At 38.6% G+C, this 20,770-nt stretch overlaps 1 protein-coding gene across 2 annotated transcripts in view; it reads right to left on the bottom strand.

Moving 5' to 3' along the window:
* LOC118799872 (nck-associated protein 5-like) overlaps positions 1-20,770 on the bottom strand; it is a 128,022-nt gene that overhangs the window by 46,080 nt on the left and 61,172 nt on the right. For both annotated transcript variants that reach the window (XM_036559951.1, XM_036559952.1), the window contains 3 exons: positions 10,373-10,441; positions 7,776-7,814; positions 6,043-6,162 (listed from right to left, as the gene is read on the bottom strand). In XM_036559951.1, the coding sequence (XP_036415844.1) occupies positions 6,043-6,162; positions 7,776-7,814; positions 10,373-10,441 (228 nt within the window). The remainder of the gene's footprint in view (positions 1-6,042; positions 6,163-7,775; positions 7,815-10,372; positions 10,442-20,770) is intronic.

Here is a 20,770-nt window from a genome sequence, read left to right as displayed (position 1 = left end):
CGTGCATTAGCTGAGGACATCACTCCCTGAGGCTCTAAGGCCAATACACCCTTACAAAAAGTCTGTAGGCACATCCAGTATTTTAATCCCACCTTTGCTGCAGTAACAGCCTCTATTCTTCTGGGAGGGCTTTACACTAGATGTTGAAACATTGCTGTGAGGATCTTTTTGAGCATTAGTGGGGTCAGGTACTGATGTTGGATGGTCAGTTCTGGATCACTCCAACTCATCCCCAAGCTATTGGATGGAACTCCATCACTCCAGAGAACACAGTTCCACTGCTCCACAGCCCAATGCTGGGGGGCTTTATACCCCTCTAGCTCATGTTTGGCATTGGCCATGTGCTGCTGCCCCAGAGCGTCCCATACTATTGGTCAGTACTTTTCTAAGGAGTTTAGACCTTGAAGTAGCGCAAATATGTTTGTCCATCTCTAAATGATTGATGTTCAATTTGAATTTTTCTCTTTGATGTTTTCATTAGTTACTAGCTAGGTTAGACTGTTGTCTCCGTTGCTATAGTAACCGGCAGTCTGCGTGCCAACCTTCAGGGCTAAAGGGTTAATTAGAAGTTATACATTAAATTCAGTGTTTAAGACCATTTATTGTTAAAACTGTGTTAGAACGATCAGCAGAGCTTTATTTTACTGCAAAGGAGGAATATTTTATTTTTATCTACAAATCTAATTCTGCTGAGAAGCTGCAACAGGGCAGTAAAAGAGCTGCATGTGGCTCTGCAGCTGCATGTTGCTGACCCCTGGTATAGTGTATCACGATACCAAAAATGAGCACGATAACACCAGAACATCGTCCCACCTCTAACAATATGTAGCCCACGTACATGTTGTGAAAGTTGCTGATTTAAAATATTTCAGAAATGCTAGTGCTGGTTCAGTTACTATTTACACTGCAAAAATAGTATAGTAAGTGAAATTATTTTAATTCTATTATATTTAATATTTCTTATTTTGAGATGGTGGTGCACTTATTTTAAGATTATTTAGCTTACTTCTAGACATTTTTTATTAAGTTATTTTATTAAGTAAAATGATCTCACTACTGGAAGATAATTTTGCTTGTTTTAAGCGCATTTCTCACATTTTTCAATTAATAAAATTACTTAAAACAAGAATAAATGTTGAATGTTGAAATCATGAAATGAGTTAAATAATCTTAAAATAACCTTACAACAATCTCAACAAGAGAAATATTGGATATATCATCTAGATTTAAGATAATTTTACTTGGCACGATACTATTTTTTGCAGTGTATTCAGAAACTAAAGCTAGTTTAAGCATCAAATCTTCTCTTCCCATGTTTCCTGAGTTCAGGCCCAGAAGCTCTGCTGCGCTGCACAGTTTCTTCCATTTAACAGTCCACAGGTGTCACAGAGAGGCTACAGGACAACGAATAAATGTCACTGAACAGCAATTTGCCCTGAATTACACTGCTTATTCCAGCTGTACGTGACGTGTGACTCAAGTATCAACATCAGCAACACAGCAATTTCTTATCGAAAAGAATACTTGCCGAGCGCAAATAAAGAATGGCATTCGCCGACAAACAAGGCAGAGAGTAAACGATCCCAAATCACGTCGGCTCCGAAAACAGCATTAAAAATTCTAAATATGAGGTTTGAAGTGAGATAGAAAAGTATTTATCTGTGTTTTAGTTAGAGAGAATAGACACAACCCCCCCCCCCCAAATCCCCAAGCCCTGTGACAGTTAAATATGCATCACAAGACGCATCACTGATGAGCTCTCATAGCAGCTAAGTGCTTTTCTTTACGGGTCAGCTTTTGGCGGCACTGATTTGACAGCAAAACAAGGTTCTGGAATTATCCAGGGAGGAAATATGATACAACACCAGTGCTTTGCTCCAGTCATTTTCTCATTAGAACATGGATACGGACCGGAGTGGCACCGTCTTACCAGCGCTGAGCTCGAATCACTCTCGCACAGCGTCTTCATGCTGCTCTGAGCCCAGGCATGCGTGCATGTGGGTGGCGTGTGGGAGTTTAACCATGATCCACGCTGAAACGCTGTGTGTGTGAGTCAGTGAACAGAGAGGAAAAAATCTGTTGCTTACATTTTCCCGTTATTACAGCCTTGGCACCAAAACTGATTAACCAGTGAAAGCCCAGCGGAGATCATCATCCTCTAGATGAACGTAAACCTTATGTGCTGTGACGAAAGCTATGAGCTCATCAATGCACGCATGAATGTAACTGGCACTGCGTTATTTACATCCAGTAGAACACTTTTTATGTATTTTATATTTAAAATCCACATATTTAAAACGCAGTGGACAATTAGAGCTGGGTCCTCAGTTCTGGCCATAAATATAAAAACTCACATTTCTCTTCTCTCCTAGCACCCCCACAGGAGTTTTTAATAGCATGTTAATTACAGATGGCATATCAGGGGGCCGATATGGTCAGAAAATGCTGGATGGGGTAATAAGTGAGGTAATAAAGGGATGCAATTCCGTAACAGATTTGTAATGAAACAGTGCTCACTCTCACTGTGGTTTGATGTTAGCTGTGTAGATCCTCCTGTGGGGTTAAAAGAGTGATTCAGCAGTTCCAGCATCACAGAATGCTTTTACATCATCATCTTAGGAAAAGTGCTTCAATTAAAAAGAAATGCTTTAAAGATCAGTAGTTTTTAAATAGAAAATATTGGATCAGTATCGTCGTTACTGAAGGGTTCAGCATCAGTGTCAGTACCTGCCGATATTTAAGGTTTCAATATCGGTATCGTCGATACTCAAGGTTTCAATAATGGTATCGGTACAAACTGATACTTAAGATTTCAATATCTGTATCATCAATACTCATGGGTTCAATAATGGTATCAGTACTAGCCGATACTTAAGGTTTCAATATCCATATCGTCAATAATCAAGGGTTCAATATCAATACCAGCCAATACCCAAGGTTGTAATAGTAGTATCAGTATCCACCGATACTCATGGTTTCAATATCAGTATTATCAATATTCAAGGTTACAATATCAATACCTGCCAATACCCAAGGTTTCAATATCAGTATCGTCAATACTCATAGCTTCAGTATTGGTATCAGTATCCGCCGATACTCAAGGCTTCAAAATCAGTATAAGTATCGTCAATACTCAAGGTTACAATATCGGTATCATCGGTACTCAAGAGATTGTATCAGTGTCACTACCGCTGATACTAAAGGTTTCAATATCAGTATCACTATCATCAATACTCAAGGTTACAATATCTGACACCAGGCGATACCCAGGGTTTCAGTATTGGTATCATTATTCACAGATACTCAAGGTCTCTATATCAGTATCGTCAATACTCAAGGGTTCAATAATGGTATCAGTACCAGCTGACACTTAAGGTTTCAATATCTGTATCATCAATACTCATGGATTCAATAATGGTATTAGTACTACGCAATACTTATGGTTTCAAGATCTGTATCGTCGATAATCAAGTGTTCAATATTAGTATCAGTATCCACCGATACTCAAGGTTTCAATATCAGTATTGTCAATATTTAAGGTTTCCATAACGGTATCAGTATCCGCTGATACTCACGGTTTCAACATTGGTATTGTTTTCAGTCGATATTTATGGTTTAAAAACAGCTAATTTTTAAAGCTTTAAAGCAGTTATTCTGGATTGGTATTGACTGATACTCAAGGTTTCAATGTTGGTACTAGCCACCACTGAAGGTTTAAAAACAGCTTATTTTAAAGATTAGTATTTTTTTTTTAATGTTAGACTGGTATTGACCAATAATCAAGGTTTTAATATTCCAATATTGGTAACAGTATCTGCTGATATTTAGGGTTTCAGTACAGTTTCAGTACCAGCTGATACTCAAGGTTTCAATGTCAGTATCCGCTGAAGTTTCAATATTAGTATTGGCATCAAAAAAGAACAAGTGGTATCATGCCATCTTTAGTTAGCGCTAAGCTAATGTTGATTTAAATGTAACATATATTTGTCTTTGTATTAGCAGTTTTAGACTTCTGCTTAGACACTGTCTCATTTTCATGGTCAGTGACATATCTAGAACTTCCAGAAGGACTAGAGCGATGTTTTTTTCTCATTTCCATTATAAATCAAAACGTGATTGCTTAATTCCTCTGTCACTTTGTAAGCCCTTCAGTCTAACTGTTAAAGTCCTAACCAATGGAAGAGCAGCTTGGCTTGCCCAAATCTTGACTGGACAACTTTTTTCTCTTAGCCATTTTCAAGATTTTAAGGCTTGGTTCTCAAACCAAAACTTAACAGTGAAATGAAAGCATTACTGCAACACCTGCAGAGTTTAAATACAAGTCATGATGATTCTGCTAAATAAAAATAACTAAAAACTTAACAGGCATTAGTTCAGTTCCCCGAGGGTTCCGCACCGTAAAGTGTTTGTGCATGGCCTGTACACATAAGCAATGATTTTTAACAGGCTGTGCCAATGACGGAAAGTGTAAACAGATTTTGAAATGAAAGTTCAGTCTGAATATTATCTGGAGAAGCTGAATATGGGGAATACTTTCACCCTTCAAAAGAACATCTAATTAATAATTGCAACCTGTTCCAATTAAAAATGGTCGAGCTGCACTTGTTCGATAATATATTATCTTAATTCACATGGTGCTGATAGTTCTGTCCAAAATCCCTTGGTGCTTAGCCTATTTATCTGCCTCCCATATCTGTACGGCCTGTTTATTCATCATTCACTGCTGGATTTATAAGACACAATCTGTGGTAAGAGCTAAAGTGCTGAGCCCCACAGCTCATGCAATGTTTCCAAAAGTTAGTTGAGCTTCTCAACTCAAGTGGTCCTTGTTGTTATTCCTCAATCTAAATATCCACTGGAACGATTGAGCATTAGTGAGGTCAGGTACTGATGTTGCATGGTCAGTTCTGGATCACTCCAACTCATCCTAAACATATTGGACGGAGCTCCATCATGCCAGAGAACACAGTTCCACTGCTCCACAGCCCAATGCTGGGGGGCTTTATACCCTTCTAGTCCACGGATATGATGACCTTAGAGTGTCCCATTCTATTGGCTAATGCTTTTCTATGGAGATAATACAAGCTGTGTCAGCAATGGGTGACCTTAAAATAGCAGAATTCACACGAGAAGGTCTTTCCAGATACATTTGGAAACAGACAGCTTATGTAGGAATCTCCCCCCAAAATGATCTTGTGACCATTTCCAGGTTTAAAGCAACACAGTGGTTCTCAAATTTGGTTCTATAGGCCTCATGTAGTCACCATGACGACTTCAGGACAGACTGAATTTAGGACAGTAGCTATGACAGAATAACAGTTCCTAACTTCATAGTCTTATCATTAACTCCAGATAAGAGAACAGTATTACACAAACATCCTAACTAGACTAAATCTCCTAAATACTGTCCTAACTTTAGGATAAACCTCAACAGTGTCCTAACTTCTGTTTAAGTGTCTGTTTCTATCGTTTTTAGGCAACCTTGTCAGGCAGCATAGTTCACTACTAACATAATGATGCTACATTTATTTATACTGCAAATCAATGCTTTCACTTGTGAGATGTTTTTCTTTTCTAACTCTGTGTTTTAAAAATCTCAGACGCTGCAGACACGATCTCCACCGTCCCCTCTTATTACCTTCATGTGTTAATGTTGATGATAAAATATTACAGTGATGGTGGTGAATAATGAGGAGATATTAGGAGGAAGAACGTAAGCGCACCCGGCTAAAGCTTTTTGGAAATGGAGACTGAAACTGGGGAGCAGCGAAACCCTGACAAACAGCAGGGGGCGCTCTCACAGTATTCACAACTTACAGTTTACTGCATTTTAGTTTTGTTTGACCTTTTTTACATCAGTAACAGCAGCTGTCTGGATAACTAACTTGATAATTCAATTACATGTTTTATGCTCCTGCTGTGTGAGTATGGTTGGTTGCTAGGAAACAGACATGACAGCTGATTGCCGACTACGACTGAGTAGGTTAAGATTTACTAACTGGAGATAAGATGCTGCAAGATAAGATACAATTTCCACCGTACCTGTTGTAAAGGATTGGGTGTGGAATGCAGCTTCTGGGTGAAGAGCTCTGTCAAAGTCTTGTTCTGTCTCTCCAGGTCGAACACGCGCATCTTCAGCTTGATGCACTCCTCCCGCAGGTCCTTCACATAATCACAAACAAACATTTATCTCTGGCAAAATTTCAACACAGTTTTCAGTAATAACCTGAAATCAACTCAGACTACACCGATGAGCCAAAACATTATAAGCACTCACAGACGAAGAGCATAATGTTGATTACTTTGTAACAGAAAGTCTGTGATATATTGGGATATATTCCACAGTTAGCAAACAAAAGGTTCTCATAGCTGACATGTTGGATTCGGGAGAAATGCCCACCCAGAGAGAACAAGGAAAACTGTTCTCTCTTGGACTCCTGGCCACGAACGGCTGTAGCATCACCAGGGATCAGAGTCACAATCTTCTGATGACAGAACCAACGCTAAGACGGTTGTGCCGCTGAGAAGCCAGACCTGAGGGACTTTGATCAGGACCAAATCATTATGTCTGACTGGGTCAGAGTACCTCCAAAAGGCCAGGCTTGTGGGGGTCATCAGTGGCGAATATCTACCAACAGTGGGCCGAGTAGTAATAAACCATGAAACGGCAACAGGATGCTGGGCTCCAAGTCTCATTTCCACTTAGAGAAAATGATTTGTTTATGTTATGCTTTTTCCAGCAAGGTTGGAAAATAAGTTGTGATTTTTCTTTGTTACTATTATTAAATATTATTTTGGAGGATGTGTACTTTACTCAAGTATGACTAAAACTTGGAAAATGAAAAGAAAACAGCGATCTGAATTACAGGTCCAATGACCCTATATTTAGACCTTCAAATCTCAGAGGTCAGGACATTTCACTCTTTTTCTCTCTTGCAAATCACTCGAGTTCCAGCATGTTTGATATTTTTTCTTAAAATCCTGTCTGGTCCAAACTGATGGAGGGGCTACTGTGGGTCTCAGAAATGTTTAACGCTGGTTACAGGAGGAATGTGTCAGTTTAACACATCCTGCTGCGTACAGGGACGCAGTCTGACGCTGTCTACTGTCAAAAGAGGCTACAATGGACACGCAAGCATTGGAACTAGACCTTGGAATGATGGAAGAAGGTCAGATGAGTCACATTTTCTTCTACATCACAAAGATGGCTGGGTACGTTTGCGCTGTTCACCTGAGGAAGTGATGGCACCAGGACGCACTTTGGGAATAAGACAAGCTGTTGAAGGAGTGCGATGCTCTGGGTGATGTTCTGCTGTGCAACCCTGGAGCTAGGATGTCAATTTGAAACCAAACCTGAACATCATTGTGGACCAGGTACACCTCTTCATGGAGATGGCATTGGCCACACTGCACAAGCTGTTCAGGAACGGCTTGAGGATCATGACGAAGTTCTAGGTGTTGCCCTGGCCTCCAAATTCTAATCTCAATCCGAATGAGCATCTGTGGGATGTGCTAGAACAACAAGTCAGATCCGTGGCAGCTCCACCTCACAACTCACAGGACTTAAAGGATCTGCTGCTCACATCTTGGCGCCAGATACCACAGGACGCTTTCAAAGGTTTTGCAGAGTCTGAGCTATTGTGCCGACTCACGGAGGACCAACATCTTATTAGGCAATGTTTTGGCTCATTGGTGTAATAGCCACTGTCAAAATCTTCGACACACTAACAAACAAAACACGGGATCATTCAGAAATCTAAAGAACGTTGTCATACCTTCTGGTTCAGCAGTGCCTGCACCACATGGTTGGCCACCTAAAAGCCAAACAAACAGACAGACAGAAGTCAGTATTCAGCTCCTCCCACGCACAGCTGAGCTGTAGGCTTAAGCTCAACAGGGTAGTATGAAAAGGGAGCGAAGGCTCAGGGCGGCTTCAAGTAAACGTAATCTGTATCAAGCTGTAAGTTCATACATTTTGAATAGCACTTTATCAGAGCTCAAAAGGAAATATTTCAGAGCCTAAATGCTTCCAAAGCAAAGAGATATTCAATATTTTGCTAGTGTTTTTGTATTCACTATGTACTATGCATATTCACTGTATATATCACTGTCTTTTTAATTTTTGTACATGAATGGAGCAACAGAAATGGTCCAAATTTACTAGCAAACATCGACTTCCATTCAAATTAAGCATGTTTTTCCTTCTCCTGTGAAGTTACTTTTATGGAGACACAAAAAGGGTTTTATCCTGAGATATATATATATATATGCTGTACTCAGTATTCACTGTGCAAGTTGTAATTCTGTAATTCTGACTTTGCTGGTCAAAACATAACCTAAACAACTAAACAAGTCATTTTCTTAGAAAATAAATACATTGAAATGCACACAAAGTGCATCTAAATGTAAATGAGCAAATAGAAGTAAACGACATATTGCTTACTTACGTACACTGTAAAAAATGTAGTAACAAGCAACTGAAGTAGGTTTATTCAACACAAAAAATTACACTGATCGAAAGAATCATTTGTTCAATGTATTTATTTAGGCTGAATAAAACTAGTTAATTTACTTCTTACTACATGAAGTAATTTTACAGTGTATATTCAGCAGAACCTCATATTTATAGCATTGCTGATATTATATACTATAGACATGTTGTAATTGATCACAACAGTGATCCAGTTTTCTATTAAATACTTTTCTATTTGCTTTTATTACGCAGCATAACAGTTTGTACAGTATTTATTTCTTCTTTATTTTAATGTTCTGCCAAATATACACAAGTAAGCAGCATCATTTACCCTTATTTGCCCATTTCCACTCAGACAGTCCAATGACTTGTTTACATTACGTTTTTAACAGCAAGGTTGGAAAATACATTGTGACTTCTACTATTATTAAGTATTATTGAGTATTATTTTGGAGGATGTGTACTTCACTTGAGTATACCTAAAACTAAAAAAATTTGAAAATGCATCTCAATGCCACTTCATTTAGACCTTCAAATCTCAAAGGCCAGGAGATTTTGCTCTTTTTCCCTGTCACAAATCACTGGAGTTCCAGCACATTTGATATTTTTTATTAAAACATTCTACCAATTTTATATTAAACTAAAATAAAATGCTCATAACTGTGATCATGTTTCTGTGTACGAAGCAGAACAGCTCAACCACCAAACAAACAACTACACTGTACACTCTAAAAAAGATGGTTTATATAAATTTTGGTTTATAAAAACTCAAAACACTCAAAGAACCCTTTGCATGCTTAAAGCGTTCTCTGCAGGGTGGTTCTTCAGATTGGTTCTTCAGATTGATTAAGAATGTGTTATATATAGTTCTCTTTAGCACCAAAATGGGTTCTTCTATTGCTACAAGCTTGGCATCGTAAGAATTAGAACCCTTTTTGGTGCTATGCAGAACCCTTTACAAAGAGCTCCATATAGACTCATCTACAACACATTTAACTCAGAAGACATGTGTAGCTTCACTCGTGGTTTTGCATAGTAAATAAAATGTCTATATTTGTGTTGTAGTCATGGTGACCCCTCGTTCCTATCACCATCACTGTAAAGAAATCTGAACCATTTCATACCAAACCACTCTGAAAAAATACACTGTACACCAGCAACACAGTAACACACACAGTGCTGTGTGCACTGTATTATACACAAATACAGTATAATTAACATATGGATGGGGTGGGCGATATGGCAAAAAATATTGTATCATGATACTTCAAGACATTTTCAAGATGCACAATATGCTTCCCGATATTTTTCTGAGACAAGTTGGAACAGAGAAGATGGAACCCGTTGTGCGATTTATCACTGCTGTCGGAACAAAACTTTGTATCTCCATTTCTGTCGTTTTTCAGTTTTTGATATAAATTGAAAATTCCTCTTGGCCTTCACATTGTGTGAAAATTTCATGAAGAATGGACCAAAAGAAATGGCACAAAATGACATGACAAAAAGTCTGGTTCCACTGACTTACATTAAAAGTAAAGTATGTTTTTACCTTCTCCTGTAAAGTTATCACTTTGGAGATATGAGGTTTTGTTCTGACAGCAGCAAAATACAAAATACTGTAATAATAATAATAATAATAAATAACCTATGACTATAATGACTTTTATTCAATGTTTTACAAACTGCGCTGCACTAAATCCAATTAAACAGGCCTAATGTCTCTCACTTTTCAATGAAATGTAGTTAGTCAGTGTTTTTAAGTACTTTCGACATCAACGATATGCTCAGAAAAGCGTATTGTGACATAATGTATCAAGATAACAATTAAATATCATCATATTGCCCACCCCTTCATTTAGACATGTTGTGAAGTCACACTAGACAAAGTTTTTGACTCACCTCATCTAGACATCGCTCGTAAGCTTCTCTCTGATTCTCGTTGGCTTGAGCAAGGGCTGTGTTTTCTGCCTACAAAACAAAGAAACGAAGAGAAATTCAGCAAGGATGAAAAGAACGGAGGAGCACGGATGCGTTATTTTTGTGATTTTTTTTGGAAATTTCATACATCAATCACTCAGGCTGCCTCTCATCATCACAGAACAGTCACTCCTTTGACTCGAGCCCTTTGAGGTTTGGCGCACATCTATAAAAACTCATTATTCTGTAAAATACTTTCTAACTGTATGGATGATTTGCGCACATTCATTTTTTTACCCACAGACTGTTTTTTTCTTTGCTCTAATCAGTCGTGTCCTCTAGAGAAAATTCTGTCTGTGAGTCAAGACGCTGGAGAGAGAGAGACTCACTGCAGACATGCTAAATAAATCAATGGTGAATCGCTTTGCAACGCCGCCCTTGATAAATGTCACAGTGGGGCATGAAAGGTATTAAAGTGTCTTTAGTTCTTCATAGCAAATTAGTTATTGCAGTCTGACCACCATTTGAACCATTTAACCAACAAATGACCCAATTTCATTTAAAATCTTAACGAGTAGGAATTTAAACACTTCATTTGAAGATAAAGGCACTTCATAAGACATGCGTAAGCATCAGATAACATTCATAAACAGCTCATGTCAGATGATATGATTTATGAAGTGAATGGCATTGCACTGGGCCTTACATTAAGGTAGGCAAGGAAAGGTAAGTTTATCTATATAGCACCTTTCATACACTGCTGTCATTCAAAATGCTTTACAGATGAGAAAATACTGACTGTTTATAAAAGTTAATGAGAACAGAAATTAAAAACATGATTAAAACATGATTAAAACAATAGATTTACAGGTAGTGATGGACATTTGTTTTGTTTATGACACTGTTATAAAGCATCATTCCTAAGTAATAGAACTTATAAGACCTACTCTGCCTAACTACTCCTCTAGTTTAGGCCATACGACAACTGATCTTTGCTGTAATACCGTTATAAATGTTTATAAAGTCCAAGTTACACTGTGTAAACACAGTATTCAGAGTACAGTTTCTTTTCCTCTTTGCAACGCTGCCCTTGATAAATGTCAGAGCGGAGCATGAAAAGTATTTATGCGTCTTTAGTGCTTCATAGCAAATTAACTACTGCCGCCTGACCACTATTTGAACCATTTAACCAACAAATCACCCAATTTAATTTAAAATCTCAAGAAGAAGGAATTTTATTTTATGTGCTTATGTCAGTTACGATTAAGGCTGTTTATGTTTGCGTCGCACAGCCTTACGAATGTCACCCATCAGTAATTGTTACACCTTTGTGATGTGCGTTGAACAGAGTCAGGCAAAATACTCTGAAAAACTAGTGATGGCTGAATACTGAGTACACTGTGCTACATATAGTCAGTAACGTATTACAGTTCAATAGAGAAAAATGTGACATATACAGAATAACAGTTGACAGAGAGCATTAGAGGAGCCTAGACACTGGACACTTTTAAATCCGGCCTAAAACGTTCCTATTTGAGCAGCTTTCAGCTCAGCTTGAACACTAACCATGTTTACATGCAGCCTTATAATCCTTTAACAATCCAACTAATAGCTCAATATGTCCATGTAAACACCTCAGTCCTGACTGAAACCATTCAGATTACAGTTTCTATTCGACTGAACAAGGTGGTTAATCCTGTAAATAATCTGTTAAATAGAGTAATAATAATCATGTAAACGCCTGTATCCTATTCACAATCGGAAAGTTCAAGTCAGTTCTGCACATGTGCGTCATGTCATAGCGAAAGTTTATAATTTTCAACATGGCGGGAGCAGAAACTGGTCTGTAGAGAAGACGAAGTTTATGCTTTGATCTTTAAAAGACGGCGGTGGGACGTCCAACTTACATGTTTCAGAACACGGCGTCTTCCTTTTGGCCTTCTGTAATAAGCACACATGAAGTGTGTTTTCCTGAGTCTGACATCATTGTAACGTAATTAAATTCACAAGCACTACTTACTGCTGCTCATCTCACTCTGACTGGACCTCACGTGATGCTTGTTGTCATGGTAACGTCTACACTAAGTGGTTCTCTATGCATATAATTTTGGATCGGATTACTTGTAGTGTGAGTGTAAACTGAGATTTTCATCAGATTGTTTAATAGAGTGTGCATATAAACACCTCAGTCTTAATCTATAATCGGAATGTATTTAATTTGATCTTTGCACGTAAACACAGACACTGTTAGCTCTACTGGACTGCTCTCCTCTAACACCACTCTATCAATCTAATTTATTTTTAATTTGATGTCTAATTTCTTCTCTTTAAATCATGTTTTAATCATGCTTTGTATTTCATCATTTGTAAAGCACTTTGTATGAAAAGTGCTGTATAAATAAACTCTTGCTTTAGCTGAAGGTCCCACACGCCAATGCAGTGTCAATTCCTTCATACAACATCTTATGTGGTCTTCACAGGCATGAGCTGATCTCTTCAGCATGCAAACACATCACGCATTTTCTAGCAACTTTAAAGTGATGAGAGTTTGAAGAAAATTCTCATTTTTAAACAATCGCTTAGCAGCCTCTTTCTAAACGAAGGAGGTTTTGACACTTTTTAGACGCCGCACGCTCTGGTTCAGAACTCTATTATTAGCATCCTCGGCTGAAATGAATGAGAGTGATTTATGCCAAAGTTGTAAACCACTTCATATGCTGAAATCATAGTGCCATTTCATTTATCCTGCATTGAAATGAGAAATTACCTCTTTGGATGTGGTGGTGTTTTAAATCCGGGCTGAGTGCTGCCACTTGCCTCAAATGTGCCAAGAACTATTACAAGCATGGCACTGTTTCATGCATGTAAGAGAACAAAAGCGGAGGGAAATGGAAGGGTTGCGGCATTAAGTGGCCAAAACTTGCTCTTGCATATAAAATGTATTCAGGATTTTGGCAACAATCAACTAATTAAAAGTGTGTTTGAATGCTTTTCAAGTCTGGCCTATTCATTTAAAGGGCCCATATAATGTAAAAAAAACAAGTGTACAGTTTACTCCCTAGTCTTTATGCAAACTAAGCTGCAAAACTCATTGTTTTTGTGATGTCGCAACACATCTACATGCTTCCACTTATTCAGCTAGCAGAAGTTTAACCCCGCCCACTTTTATGCTGACATTATAAGAAGTGTTTCAGCCTGGCCTGCTTTTTGTATGAGGTAGCTAATCAGAGCAGCTCATTGGCATAAATCTGGCAAAGTAGCCTGTATTATAACACCATTTAAAATGAATTATGACTGTTGGTACATAAAACAACACGACAAATATGTGAGATATGGGCTCATATTTCATATGTCGTATTTCATTTTCACATGATATTCCAGATTTTCCAGCCTCTCTATATATGTTATGCTCAGACTGCACCTCTGTTACTGTGTCTTTGAGACTGATATATGCAAACGAGCTCTGTTCTGATTGGCTGTGCCTCATTCAAAAAAGCAGGCCAGGCTGAAACACTCCTTATAACTTCAGTGTGAGTGGGAGGGGCTAAACTGCTTTAGCTGAACAGGAGGACGAATGTGAATGTGTTTGTTTTTGTGACATCACGAAAACAGTAGATCAGCAGTTCTTGCAGCTTAGTTTACATATATGGGCTGATAAGTGAAGTTTGTTTTGAAACTTTAACAATGTTCACATACTACACTGAACTGAAACACTGAAAAAGCGAGAAAGTTATTTTTTTGCATGATATGGACCCTTTAAATGTCCAGAGAATGCGATGGCCACAAGCCGTCGCCTACACAGTGAGGGGCAAAGACTAGAACTGTGAAAGTAAGAATTTTAATGATCCATTTCTTTGAGCTTGATGTTAACCGAGTGAGAGAAAGACTGACAGAAGGGATATCGGAGGGTGGGGTGCTGGGGGTGGGGGTGGTCTTCAGTAACAAAGCCGGTGGGAAATCTACAGCAGCTCTGCTCATATTTAATGTTCAGGCCTCTCCTTCTTTTTAACGAGCTGGTGCGTTCAGTCAGCACCTTCACCAGTCGGCGGAAAAAGAAGTGTCAACTGTTTCCCCTCCGAGATCGACCTGTGGTGTAATTGAGCGAGGAAAACACATGCTCACCCGTGTGGATTTTAAGCAGAGCGAGAGGAACAGGAGTAAAAAATCAAATCCGCTCTCGAAGAGGAGAGGATGAGAGGATCAGATCTGCTCTCAGAATCATTAAGGAGTGACAGAGGCTGAACTGATTAGAGCTGCGCGCTGAGAACACATGTGACAGCAGATAGCACTTACCACCACGGCCTGAAAGATTATTAACACATTATTGTTTCACCAGAAAGAAGGGTCTGTGCTGACACTGATGGATTGATGATGTAAATGACACTCAGAAAATGATTTCTCATGATTAAACGGTTAAGATGTAAACAGTGTCGTTCAGAGTTGTTTGGTGTGAAATGCTCTGTTCTAGAGAAATTTACAGAGTCAGAATTGTTCACAGTGGTGGTGAAAGGAACCAGACGTCCCCCTCTAAAAGCTCCCTCACAGAAAGTTATTACATGAAATGGTTATGAATACACTACATGATGTCTGAGACACTGTTTTATAATAGTAATGGTGGAGGTATACATAATATGCAGAGTGTTGTGAGGTAAAATCATCCCCAAAGGAAATTTCCACTATTTTCCCCCCATCATCAACATTCCATATAAAACTCAGAAGACACGTATCGGTTCACCAGTGGGTTTGGGTAGTAAATAAAATGTAGTTATCGTGACACTTGGTTCCTATCACCACCACTGTAAAGAAATCTGAACCATTTCACTCCAAACACTCTGAATCACTCTGTTTATCTCACATACTCAATTATGCAGGAAGTTTGAAAGATTGGTGGATTTCCCCTGTGAAGTGGCCTACATTTATCTTCCCTAAACCTATACTGCATAAAATCCCCCACTCTTTGCTCTTCCACAGAAGTTCTTCCGTATCTACTGTTGTGAGGTTCTTTTTCTTCTTCTGTTGTTTAATGGGTGATGATATCCTGCCTCAACTTCCTGTAATTGGTCTGAAAGTCTGAACCATCTAAAAAGTGTTTTACACTGCAGATGAACCAAACAATGGATCAATTTGAGCCAGAGCGAGACCACCTCTTTTGGTCGAGCAAATTTTATTCCTTTGGTCCGGACCGTGGTCCTAGGCTCTTTTCACACCTGCTATTTTGGTTCGGACCAATCGATGCAGGTGTGGAAGCACCCTAAAACTCAGCTCTCTGGTGTCACTCATTGGTCCTCATTCTTTTGAGTGTGTGTAGATTTTGTTCTTGCCTAAGAACAAATCCTAAATAAGAAAACATTGGTGAATGAATTCCAAAAAAGTCGGGACGCTGTGTAAAATGTAAATAAATGTAAGTAAAAACAGAATGCATTGATTTGCAAATCTCATAGACCGATATTTTATTCACAACAGAACACAGAATACATATCAGTTGTTGAAAGAGAGACATTTTACCATTTCATGAAAAATACTAACTCATTTAGAACTCGATGGCAGCAATGCATCTCCAAAAAGTTGGGACAGGGCAACAAAAAGCTGGAAAAGTAAGTGGTACTGACAAAAAACAGCTGGAGGAGCAATTTGCAACTAACTCACATGACTGGGTATAAAAAGAGCTTTTTTTTACAGAGGCAGAGTTTCTCAGAAGCCAAGATGGGCAGAGGTTCACCAATCTGTGAAAAACTGCATTTAAAAATTGTGGAACAATTTCAGAAAAATGTTCCTCAACGTAAAATTGTGAAGACTTTGGATATTCCACCATCTGCAGTACATAATATTATCAAAAGATTCAGAGAATCTGGAGAAATCCCTGTACGCAAGGGACAAGGTCAATAGTCAATATTGGAGGCTTGTGATCTTTGGGTCCTCAGGCGGCACTGCACTGAAAACAATCATGATTCTGTACAGAAAATCACTGCATGGGCTCAGGAACACTTCCAGAAATCACTGTCTGTGAACACAGTTCGCCATGCAATCCACAAATGCAAGTTAAAGCTGTATAATGCAAAAAAAAAAGCCATATGTCAACACGATCCAGAAACGCAGCTGTCTTCTCTGGGCCAAAGCTCATTTGAAATGGACTGAGGCAAAATGGAAACTGTTCTGTGGTCAGATGAATCAAAATTTGAAATTATTTTTGGAAAGTACGGATGCCGTGTCCTCCGGACTCAAGAGGAGAGGGACTGCCATCCAGACATCGTCTCTTCCAGGGAAGGCCTTGCATATTTCAGCAAGACAATGCTAAACCACATACTGCACCCATCACAACCTACATTTGGCACATCATGAAACGAAAAAATCCGGCAAAAAAGACCCAGGACTGTTGAGCAGCTAGAATCCAACGTCAGACAAGAATGGGACAACATTCCTCTCCCAAAACTCCAGCAACTGGTCTCCTCACTTCCCAGACGTTTACAGACTGTTGTTAAAAGAAGAGGGGATGCTACACAATGGTGGACATGGCCCTGTCCCAACTTTTTTGAGATGCGTTGCCGCCATCAAGTTCTAAATTAGTTAAAATTTTTCATGAAATGGTAAAATGTCTCACTGTCAACATCTGATTTGTGTTCTGTGTTCTATTGTGAATAAAATATGGGTCTAAGAGATTTGCAAATCACTGCATTGCAGTGTCCCAACTTTTTTGGAATTGGGGTTGTATTTAATTTCACCATTTTCTTTCATAATTTTATTTGGCTGGTTGAAATCTTAATTTCGTCTTAATTCTATCACTGTTTTTATTTATTTATTTTAGTACTTGTTATAATCCTTTTACTTGACTGTTTCAGAAATGTATTTGCCTTATTTATTCTTTGACATTAAAATTTAATTAATTGGTTTATTATCTTTTGGTTTTATTTTTTTGTTCCCCTTCTTCATTAAATTTTAATTGTTTTTTTAAACTTTTTTTCCCTATTTATCTTGTTTGATATTACTCTTAATTAGTTCTGTTCAATTTAGTTTAACCTGATCAAATTCAGTTTTGATTTCTTTTTTGATTCCTTTGTGCTGTAAGTGCTCAGTTGCTTTGAAAATGAGGGTCACCCTCAACGTATTTCCAACTGAAAATAAGTAGAGTCTGCTCTACAGTTTCTCATTCGGTTTAATGGGATTTTTACCAGCGTCCTGTAAATGAAAGAAGACATTTAGGGTGGAACCTGTAGAGGGTTATGTAATCCTTCAGGTGTGAATCTTTAAAAAGCTATATAAGACCAGCAGATCTTTATAAAGGAGAACAGAGGGGTATAAACTATGTCACCTTCAGCTGCCAGTGGGCTTAAACGAGTTAAAGAAAGGAAGAGTGAACGGAATGCTATTTGATTTTGGTCCGTTTAAGGCATTTATGGATTTTCTAGCATTGTTTTGAAGGCAGCTTTGAGCTCATCCAAGCGTGTGTGAGAAGTAACAGCAGATGTGGGTGTTGATATCATCAGAGCTCAGTGTTGAGTAACTGAGAAAATCCATAAATATCGGAGGCCGCGCTCTCGCGGCGTAATCGTTTGCGGAGAACGAACACCTGCTTCTTCAGCCTAATCAACAGCGTCTGGATCAGCGAGCCTGCAGCCTGATCAACGATCACAGTCGCAATAACAGTCCTGTCACAGCTCAGTGACGAGTCCAACCAGCACTCCAACCTGTGTGTGTGTGTGTGTGTGTGTGTATTTCCAGTACAGAAATGCTGTGACTATGTAGTAAAACCAGTAATAAACCTTACCTAAAAAAGATGGTTCTTGGAATTTTTAGTAAAGAACATGGTTCTGTGTAGAACCAAGAACACTCAAAAAATCCTTTGCATGATAAAAAGGTTCTGTGCATGGTGAAATGGTTCTTCAGATTGATAGAGTATGTGTTCTATTTGGTTCTTTATAGCACCAAAATGGGTGCCTTTTCATAAAGGTTCTGTATAGAACCATCTACAGCACATTCTCCATCAATCTGAAGAACACTGTCATGATGCAATGAACCCCCTACTCTGTAAAGTGTTCATACTGAAAAAGCAACACCCATTTCTCTTTGGTTCCTGAGATTAAGATCAGGATTAGGCTTAGAACATAAGTTCACAAGACAGCCAGTAGGTACATACTTAAAAAAGATGGTTTTTCAAGGGTTCTTTAGTAAAGAAAATGGTTCTATATAGAACCATGAACACTCAAAGAACCCTTTGCATGGTGAAGGAGTTCTTCAGATCGATGGAGAATGTGTTGTAAAGCCTTTTTGAAAAGGCTTCTATATAGCACCAAAAAGCGTTCATCTATTGTTACACGCTTGACATAGTAATGATAGCAGAACCATTTTTTGGTGCTATATAGAACCCTTTTCAAAAAGGGAGACTTACTTTCAGGAGACTTGCTTTCATTTTCTCAAAGATATCTGCAACTGAGCCAAACACATTCAGTGATGTTGAGGTCTGGACTCTGGCGTGGTCAGTCCGTCGTTCAGCTTCTTCGTTTGATGTGTCTGTCTCCTTTTCTCAGTGAGGCTTCTTGACAGCTACACATCCTTTCAGACCCACAGCGCTGAGCTGTCTTCTCACAGTGGAAGGATGGACAGAAACACCTGGGGATGTTTTCAGATCTGAAGCAGCTTGATTTTCTCCTCTCTCTCAAAGATGAAAGCTTTAAGTGCTGTTTATCGGACTGGGGGCAGTTTTGGTGTCTACCAGGTGGTTGTTAGGAGCCACATTTTCTCTGAAGCTTTTAAACTCCAGTTTTGGAAACTCACTTATTTCCTCTTTGATTTCGCCTTCATTATGCTCGTGGAATATTTAATATCTAATCTACTCACAAAAATCTCCCGAACGATGAATAACTTAACGGCTGTTTTGACTGGAAATTAAATAAATGAAGGTTCTCTGAGCTCTGACTACTAGGCACGAGGGGAAGCTGTTAAAATGAACGTCTACAGTAATCAGTCAATGGTAATCAATCATATAGTACAGATTAGAAGTTTGCATGTGCTAAAAATCTAAACTCAAACCCATGATTTGTGACCCACAATGATCAGGACAGACTAGTGCTACTAAATCTGAAACCCAAACTTGACCTGTTCTGGCCTGCACACACTTACAAAAGATGGTTTATCAAGTACAGAAAATGGTTCTATATAGAACTATGAACACTCACAGAACCTATTGAAAGGCTCAATATAGCACCAAAAAGCGTTCTTCTATTGTTACAATGTCAATATTGTAACAACAGAAGAACCCCTTCTGGTTCTATAAAGAACCATACACAACACATTCCCCATCAATCCGAAGAACCATTTCACCATGCAAAGAACCATTTAAGCATGCAAATTCTTTACAGAACCACTGTCTTTACTAAATAACCCTTGAAGAACCATCTTGAAGTGTGCAGGACTTGGAAAGTATTTTTGAGGCTTCAAATACTTGTCGGTATGTCTGAAAAAGTACATGAGTACTTAAACATAAAGTATGTTTGTTACTGTAGTTGAAAGTATGTCCAGTAGGTGGCAGCAGTGTATTAACAGTCAGGCTGAAGCCCAGCTGCAGTGTTTTGGGTGTTGCTATGACTGAAGCTGTGAGTGCTGCCCTTCATTCTACATTCTTCAGCTGATTTAAGCTACACAATAATAGTAACAGTACTGTAGCAATTTAATGACAGTATGTTAGCAGTGTTTGGCTGTATATTCATTTTTTGTTATTATTATTATTTTTACCCTTCCAACTAAAATACAAAATTGATTGTATACAGATAACCAAAATTATATTTGAAGATAATATTTGATGATTTTTGGGAACACTGGCGCACAGGATTAAAATAAAAACTAGCTCAGCACTAAAACTAGCTCAGCCAACTAAAAACAACCACTAGATTCAATTGAATTTAGACAACAACAGAAACCAAAATTACCGAGCTGAACAAAGTTTACAGAAAAGACAGCAAAATTATGGTGAATGTACAAAGCTGAAGTTGATTTTTTTCCGCCACCATGTTCTTAATCGAATTTTCCGTTCCACCTTAAATGGTGCAGTAGTTACGTTCAGACGCCCGCACCATATAAGGCGGAACAACATATTCCAATACAAAGCTGGCAAATAAGAAGCCAACTTCTTATTCACCAGCCTCGTGGTGAATGCTGGGCTTGTTTTACCTGCAGAAGCTGTTAAAATCGGTCAAATAAAGAGAGCTGTGTTTCTTTTGATTTGCTGCAATGAGGAAAATGGTCAGTTCACCTACTGAGTTTCTCCAGTAAGACTGGAGTTTAAGTGCTGAGCGAAGGCATATTGATGCTGCTGATGCGTCACTTGTTCCAGCTTATGGAGGTGAACTTGATCTCTAAACGCTTCTCTTGTCTTCCGAAATAAAATAA

This window comes from Colossoma macropomum, unplaced genomic scaffold, assembly GCF_904425465.1.
Source record: "Colossoma macropomum unplaced genomic scaffold, Colossoma_macropomum, whole genome shotgun sequence".
NCBI classification, from domain to species: domain Eukaryota; kingdom Metazoa; phylum Chordata; class Actinopteri; order Characiformes; family Serrasalmidae; genus Colossoma; species Colossoma macropomum.
Note: the sequence above shows the minus strand (reverse complement) of the source record. Positions and strands in the feature narration are given on the sequence as shown.